Source organism: Mustela nigripes, chromosome 2 (assembly GCF_022355385.1).
Source record: "Mustela nigripes isolate SB6536 chromosome 2, MUSNIG.SB6536, whole genome shotgun sequence".
NCBI classification, from domain to species: Eukaryota; Metazoa; Chordata; class Mammalia; order Carnivora; family Mustelidae; genus Mustela; species Mustela nigripes.
The window spans coordinates 524371-531895 of NC_081558.1; the positions used below are offsets into that span (position 1 = coordinate 524371).

Genomic DNA, 7525 nt, shown 5'->3' on the forward strand with positions numbered 1-7525 from the left:
CCCCCCCCCACACTGTAAGGCACCTGCTGTCCCCCAGCTCCTATACTCTGGAGAGCGGCACCCCGCAGGCTGTGCCCCTGCTTCCTCTTCCAGCGGACTTTCCCAGCCTGCCCGCTCTGGCCTTGACCCCACCTCCTGCTGACGGCTTCTGGTTTCTCTGCCTCTGGGTCAGGTCTGGCCCCTTCGTCCTCCTGGCTCCTCCCCTCTTACTTACCTTCCCCCTACCGTCTGCCAGCGCCTCCCAACGCTCACTGCCCCCTTCCAGTTCACTGACCCCCCCATGCTCACCGCCCCTGTCCCGAGACCTTCTCCCACTCCGTCTGCCCCACAGACGGCGAGCCTGGGCCTGGAGCGCCTGGGGCTCCTGCAGTCTGCGGACCAACCTGCGGGCACCTACAGTGGAGGGAACAAGAGGAAGCTGGCCACAGCGGTGGCACTGGTGGGGGACCCCGCTGTGGTCTTTTTGGTGCGTGGGGGCGGGCCTGGGGCGGGGCCCGGGGGGAGGACTGGGACTCCGCTTATGGCATCTCCCCCTGCACCCCCCAAGGACGAGCCGACCACCGGCATGGACCCCAGCTCTCGGCGCTTTCTCTGGAACAGCCTCCTGGCCGTCGTGCGGGAGGGCCGCTCCGTGGTGCTTACGTCACACAGGTGGGTCCCGCTCGGGACGCTCCAGGCTGAGGGTCAGGATGGTGCAGGCCCAGGGGAGGGAGGTGGACCCGGCGGTCAGAGCGCAGGGGCCGGGGAGGTGGAGTGGCCTTGACCTTTGCGGGGAGGACGCCGACCACGGTGAGAGCCGACCGCTGGGACAGGGCGGTCTGGGCTGGAGGTGAGGTCCGGGCCGGGGGCGCAGGAGCTGACGGCGCGGGGCTCCTGGCAGCCTGGAGGAGTGCGAGGCCCTGTGCACGCGCCTGGCCGTCATGGTGAACGGGCGGTTCCGCTGTCTGGGCAGCACGCAGCACCTCAAGAACAGGTGCGTGGGGCCCGGCGTGGGGGTGGGGGTGCAGGCGGGGCCAGAGGAGCCCCCGACACGCGGCCGCGCGAAGCCCACTCGGTCCCCACGGACTGCGGGGGAGACGTGAACCGGGGAGCCCGGCAGGGCCCGTGCAGGTGCGGGGCGGGGCAGGGGGGGTGGTGGAAGAGCGGGGCGCCAGGGGGCGGGGCCGGTGTGGGCGGGGCCAGGGGAGGAGTCTGTGCGTGGGCGCGGCCCTGGCGGGGAGGGGGTGCGGGCCCGGGGTCGGAAGGGGCCTGGGGACCGAGGCGGTCCGGGGATGGGCGCGTGGTGGCGGCCGGCGGACTCGGAGCGCACGCAGCAGCCGTGGACCCGCCCCCCGCCCCAGGTTCGGAGCCGGCCACACGCTGACCCTGCGGGTGCCCGCCGCCCGGTCCGAGTCGGCGCTGGCCCTCGTGGGGACCGCGTTCCCGGGGGCCGAGCTGCGCGAGGCGCACGGCAGCCGCCTGCGCTTCCAGCTGCCGCCGGGAGGGCGCTGCGCCCTGTCCCGCGTCTTCGGGGAGCTGGCGGCGCGCGGGGCGGAGCACGGCGTGGAGGACTTCTCCGTGAGCCAGACCACCTTAGAGGAGGTGACTGCGGCGCCTGGATGGAGCTGGGGGGGTGCCGAGGGCCGGGCGCTGGGGCTGACCTCCCTTCCGGCCGCCCGCCCCTAGGTATTCTTGAACTTCTCCAAGGACCAGGGGAATGAGGAGGACCACAGGCCAGAGGCCGGAGGCCGGGGAGGCCCTGCGCCACGCCCACAGCTTCCCGGACTCGTCGCTGGATTCCTGGAGGACCCCAGCATGGCCGAGTCGGTCCTCTGAGCCCGCCTCATGGGAGGGGTCTGCGGGAGATGCTGGGAGGGCCGGGGTTTGGGGCGGGGACCCAGGCCCTCAGAGGACCCACTGCCCTGGGGGGAAATAAAGAGAATTTGTGGCGTGAAACTGTGTCTGGGTGTCAGGCTGCAGGTGTCCCCAGCGGCGGCTCTCCTCCCGCATCTGGACACCACCCCACCCCCCGCCGCCGAGGGTGTGCACCCCAGTCTGGCCAGACCCCCAGCTCAGGTGAAAGCCTGTCTCAGGCTGGGCACCGGGGAGGGGGGGTGTCTCACATGCATTCAGGGACTCCCTAAGAGCCTGGACGCCCACGTGGGTCTGGTGGCTCAGGGCGGTACCTAGGAGTGCCCGGTCATGAAGTGGGCATGAGGTCAAGGCTTGGGAATGTTGGGCGGCTTGGAGGGGCCCAGCGCGGGTGGCCCAGCCTCTAGCCTCCCAACCAGGCCAGAAGACCGCCCCCCAGCCCTCACCCCCAAAGCCAGGCCCCAGAACAGTGAGTGGTGGCCAAAGGGCCCTCAAGGAGCTTCTCGGCTGCATCTGGGTGGCCCCGGGCCTGGAGAGCCAGCTGCGGGCCCCCGGGGCGGTGGTCTGCGGACCCTGTGCCCTGGAGAGCTGCCCCTCCCAGCAAAGGTCAGTGGGGGGCTGTGTTAGGGAGGCTAGAGGGTTGGGGTTTGGGGATGGGGGTGGGACTCCAGAGGTGAGCAGAAGAATGGGGGAGGCTCTGACCAAGAGAGGAGGAGGTTGTGGAGGGAGGGGAGCTGCAGGCGGGGGGGGGGGGTGGGGGGGGGGGGGGGGGGGGGGGGGGGACCCCTGCGGGGGGGGGGGTCCCTGAGCTGGCTCTTGCTGTTGAGTGTTGGCCACAGGCATGATTCCCACAGTGCCTTGTCAGTGCTGCTGCCTGGCATGCCTGGGGTCCGGTCACTGGACTGGGGGGGTCAGGGCTGGGGGGCGGTGGCCAGCTGTCCCCTGTGCCACCAGCTTGCCAGAGGTGGGGGACGGAGGGGGCTACATAGCAGGTGTCCATGCCATGCCCAAGGTCTGAGAGAGCAGCTCTGGCTTGTCCTTTCCGTGGGCGAGCTTCCTGATGTCTGCACACCTGTCCGGGTCCCTACAGGTCATCACGCACTTGGTGGCACCTGGGCATGTCTGACAGAGGGTCTGTACCCCTGCAGTCTCCCGCCGTGTGCCCCCTCCCGACCATGCGCCTGGGAGCCAGGGCCAGCACCTGCACAGAGCTCCTGAGAGCCGAAGCTGGGGGTGGGCCCCTGGTGGTTCCCCACCCAGATGGGACCCCACCTTCAAGCCCGCTGTGTGGAGGGGCAGACGGAGGCCTGGGAGGGTTGGGGGCAGGTCTGCGTCAACAGTCGCTGGCACAGCCTCCCTCCGGAGGCCTTTTCCTGTGGGGGGGAGGGCCCGCCAATGAGGGCCGAGCCTGTCACGTGGGCCTGACAGCTGGGGAGGGGGTGGCCGGCGACAATGTGGACCTGAGGCAGCCACTGTTGAGAGCCACAGGCTTGAGACCCCCAGCCTGCCGGACCCCAGCCTGCCCGTCTCAGGCCACCAGCCCGGGGCCCCACCATGTTCTCCAGGAAGAAGCGGGAGCTCATGAAAACCCCTTCCATCTCAAAAAAGAACCGGGCGGGAAGCCCCAGCCCACAGCCCTTGGGGGTGAGTGAGCCTCTCCGTGGACTGCAGAGCGGGCGGGACCTTAGAGAAGCACCCCGGGCGGCAGGGGCCCAGGGCCGGGCGGCTCCATGCTGGGCTGGCGACGGGGGGCTCCCACCAGCTACAGCCCCTACCGGGCTGGACAGCACGGGCCACGCAGGACAGGTTGGGACCCTGGCGTTCAGCTCACGGTAGGAGCCCTTTGGGCTGCCCACCGCACCCCTCCGCCTGGATCAGGGCTGGCTGTGGGGCTGAGGGGGGAGTTGGGAGGGGGCTGGCGAGGGGGCAGCTGTGGGTCTGGGACCACAGGGTGGTGGTCAGGGAGTCTGGGGGCAGCGGCGCGTTCTGAGGTGAGAGCTAGAGCATGGCCATGGGGCCAAGGTCTCTAGGGCTGCTGGGCACGAAATAGGGGCCTTGGGTGGAGGGCCTGGGGGGCATCTCTGGGGTCTGGCGGGCTACAAGGTCAGGGGCTATGTACCTGGGGGCTATAAGCCTGGGGGCCTCTGTGGAACTTGGGGGTCCACAGGACTCTTAGGCATACAGGAATCGACAAAGGTGTCTTCAGCAGGGATTCAGGGTGTCTGCGGCAGCCTGGAGGGGGCTGCAGAGGCTGAGGACCCCCTTTGGACCGCCCTACGCCACCAGGAAGTGGGGTGCCCCTCCCCCACCCTCACAGGCCCCACCCCTGGCTGTGGTTTGGGCAGAGACCGTTGTTTGTGAAAGCTGGGGGAAGAGGATGTTGGGTAACAGGTGTGGGCGGGGCAGGGCACCAAATCTCGGCCCTCCGACCTCTGGCCTTTGATCCCCATGGGGTCAGGCCGGAGACCCTCCAGAGTCCCCACTTCATTTTTGGGGAAACTGAGACAGTGCCTGGGCTGGAACCCCTGGTCACCAGCTTGCCCCACCCTCCCAGGAGCTGCCCAGGAAAGACGGGCCTGACACAGTGTCCCTTGGACCCAGCCTGGAGCCGCCAAGTACAGCCTCGAACGCCAAGGCCACGGGCACCCTCAAACGACCCACCAGCCTGAGTCGCCATGCCAGCGCTGCTGGCTTCCCGCTGCCTGGCGCCAGCTCCTGGACGCTGGGTCGGGGCCACCGCAGCCCACTGGCCGCAGCCGGCCCCGCCGAGCCTCCCGTCGAGGGTCCCTGCCCTGACACTGGCGAGATCTCTCACCTGCTGGCCGACGTGGGCCGCTTTGCCAAGGCCCTTGAGAAGCTCAAGGAGTGTGTCCTGAGGGACGGTGAGCGGCCGCAGGGGCACTGAGGCCTGGGCGGAAGGCGGAGCTGGACACAGATACCTCAAAGCCTGCGGGCTCCGGGCGGGGTGGAGGGAGGCGAGCCAGTCTCAGAAGGCTCTGCATTGCCACCGGGGCCCTGAGGGATGCGTAGGAGTCCGGAGGCCACAGGCAGAGAAAGGCTTGGAGGCGGAGGGACCATCCCCTGGACAGGCTTGGGAACCCAAAATGGAGATGCCTTCGGGGGAACAGCTTTGGGGCGTCGCTGGCGTAGGAAGTGCATGAGGCTGGAGGCGTGGAGAAGAGCGGGGAGGGACCCCAACTTGTCTCCCGCGGGCCACGGGTAGCCACAGAGAATGCTAGAGCAGAGGTGGGGCGGGTTGGAGCCCTGGGGCCTGGCTGGAGAGGGCTCCTGCAGGAGCAAGGGGCAGGACTGGCACGGGAGCCGCAGGCCTGAGCTGTCTGTTAGGGATGCGGTTCCGTTTTCTCCTCCATGTGGCGCTGACAGCCCAGCTTCCTGCCGAGTTATTTTCATCTGCTTCCTGTTTGTCCCTGGCACCTCGTGGCTGCAGCCCGCTCCTCCCCTCCCCGAAACCGCACGGGCCGGGACCATGCCTGGCGCTGACCCGCTCCTGCTCCCCCCCGGGCCCCGCTCTGTGGATCTGCAAACTGAGGCCTCCGTGGGGCCCTGACCCCTGGCTCTCCTGGCCCGAGGAGGGGCCAGAGCTGGGGTCTGACTTCAGCCTCCTCACAGCCTCTCCAGAGGCCTGGCCCCTGCTGGGTGGGAGGTGGGAGCCCCTAGGGTTATCTGGTGGGGCGGGGGCCAGAGCGGCTTCCTGGGGAAACTCTCTAATCTCAGTTCCTTTCCGATCCCTGCGCTTCCTTGGAGGCCAGGACTGGGCGGGGCTGAGCCCGAGGGCGAAGTGCGGGAGGCTGGGCCCGGCCGCGGCCCCTTCCACCCGCTTGGGGCCGCCTGGAGAGGCTGTGGGCTGAGTCCCGCGCTTCTAACCCTGGGCTCAGGTGTCTCATGTGTGCAGTGGGGGCCCCGTGGGGCCTGTGGGGTGGCTGGCTGTGGCCGAGGATCCCAGCACACTGTGACGGTGACAGAACGGGGAGTCCCCAGGTCAGGGACAGTGCAGGGCCCACCCACCCGGCTGGGAGCACCGGGGCTGGGGGTGGGGCAGGGAAGGGGCGTGGCCCCGTCTTCCCTGGATCCTGCAGGAGCCTGAGGGGCTGGAGCTCCCCCTAGTCGCCCCCCACCCCGCGTGGGGACCTTCAGTGGGGGTCGTGGGTGCCAGAAAGCACAGCACCGTCCATCCCGCATGGTGTGGAGGGGACGCGGGTGTCGGGGCTGCCCTCCCAGCGGGCCGCCAGGCCTCCTGGGTCCCTGTCTGCAGTCCACACATTCCTGTGGTTTTGCTCCTACCAAGCGGGCCCGTGTTTTGTGCACGGGGCTTTGCCTGCACACACCGCTTTTTTCTCATGAAGACGGTCTACAGGGAAGGGAGGGGCGGGCTGGCTCACTCCGTGGAGTGTGCAAGTCCAGATCCCCGTGTTGTGAGTGACTGCTCGTGGAGGCTGTCTAAGGTCGCATTCTGAGACACAGATCTGACCCTGACGCCGTTTGACTCTAGCACCTTCTGTGACTCCCCACTGCCCTCAAGACGAAGCCAAGCAGGGCCTTCCTGTCTGGGGTTCTCACGCCTTCAAAGCCCACGTGCGCGGAAAAGCTTCATCTTTGAGAAACGACTTCCCTTTTCTGTGCCTCAGTTTCCCCATCTGCAAAATGAGGGAGAGTAGATAATGGCTGGAGGGCCGGACAGAACCTTGAGCGGCCCTGAGAGGCTGTGGCAGGAAAGTGGCCTGGGGGGCTGCCTGGAGGAGGTGGGCACCGGGGCTGCAACTTGAAGGTCAAGCAGGAGCTTGCTTTCTGGGAGGACATGAAAAGTGTCCTGAGCACAGGGTCTGCCAAAACCACCGTCTGGCCCTCGCGGACTGGCCAGCAGCCCAGAGAGGCCCGGAGTGGGCTTTGGGCAGCCACCGTCTCCCCTCTGGGGTCAGGAGCTCTGAGGCAGCGGCAAGCAGGCTTTCCCGGGGGGCCAGGCGTGCGCCCCCGCTCACACCAGCTCTGCCCCACAGACCTCCTGGAGGCCCGCCGGCCCCTGGCCCACGAGTACCTGGGCGACGCCCTTCGTGTGATGCGCCAGATCATTTCCAGGTACCCGCTGCTGAACACCGTGGAGTCACTGACTGCCGCCGGCACCCTCATTGCCAAGATCAGAGGTCAGCCAGCCCCAGGCAGGGCAGGGAAGGCTCTGGGGGCACTTGGGAGGGCTTCCTGGAGGAAGGGACATTTGAAGTGTGTTTTGAAGGGTGCGTGGCAATTTGACAGGCACAGCTCTCGTGCTGCCCCTGGGCCAAGGGCTGCCTTCCTCCAGTCGTAGGCAGGGGTGGGTGCGACCCGGCCTGGGCCAGCCACCCTCACCCATGTCTCTGCCCACCAGCCTTCCATTATGAGAGCAACCAGGAGTGTGACAAGCAGGAGTTTGAGAAGGCCCTGGAGACCATCGCTCTCTCCTTCAGTAACACGTGAGTGCTGCAGGGCCTGTGGAGCGGGACTGGGTGCGTGGGGCTGCTGGTCTCTGGGTGCTGACCCTGTCCTGCCCTGCAGCGTGTCTGAGTTCCTCATGGGGGAAGTGGACAGCAGCACTCTCCTGTCAGTGCCCCCTGGGGACCCCATCCAGGTGAGCAGGGGCGACCTGGATGCTGCATGGGGCCTGGCCGGCTGGGGGGGGGGG

At 68.2% G+C, this 7525-nt stretch overlaps 2 protein-coding genes across 13 annotated transcripts in view; both read left to right on the plus strand.

The window, feature by feature from the left end:
* Positions 1 to 1935, plus strand: part of ABCA7 (ATP binding cassette subfamily A member 7) — a 17289-nt gene extending 15354 nt beyond the window's left edge. For 11 of the 12 annotated variants that reach the window (XM_059388444.1, XM_059388446.1, XM_059388453.1 and 8 more), the window contains 5 exons: positions 332 to 466; positions 548 to 651; positions 881 to 973; positions 1341 to 1581; positions 1666 to 1935. In XM_059388444.1, coding sequence (XP_059244427.1) covers positions 332 to 466; positions 548 to 651; positions 881 to 973; positions 1341 to 1581; positions 1666 to 1815 — 723 coding nt within the window. In that variant the 3' untranslated portion in view covers positions 1816 to 1935. The remainder of the gene's footprint in view (positions 1 to 331; positions 467 to 547; positions 652 to 880; positions 974 to 1340; positions 1582 to 1665) is intronic. The other variant, XM_059388449.1, reaches the window with a different exon arrangement.
* Positions 1936 to 3160: 1225 nt separating this feature from the next.
* The window catches only part of ARHGAP45 (Rho GTPase activating protein 45), a 10904-nt gene continuing 6539 nt past the window's right edge, over positions 3161 to 7525 (plus strand). The window contains exons 1-5 of the mRNA XM_059392606.1: positions 3161 to 3495; positions 4406 to 4733; positions 6867 to 7010; positions 7232 to 7316; positions 7399 to 7507. Coding sequence (XP_059248589.1) covers positions 3406 to 3495; positions 4406 to 4733; positions 6867 to 7010; positions 7232 to 7316; positions 7399 to 7507 — 756 coding nt within the window. The 5' untranslated portion in view covers positions 3161 to 3405. The remainder of the gene's footprint in view (positions 3496 to 4405; positions 4734 to 6866; positions 7011 to 7231; positions 7317 to 7398; positions 7508 to 7525) is intronic.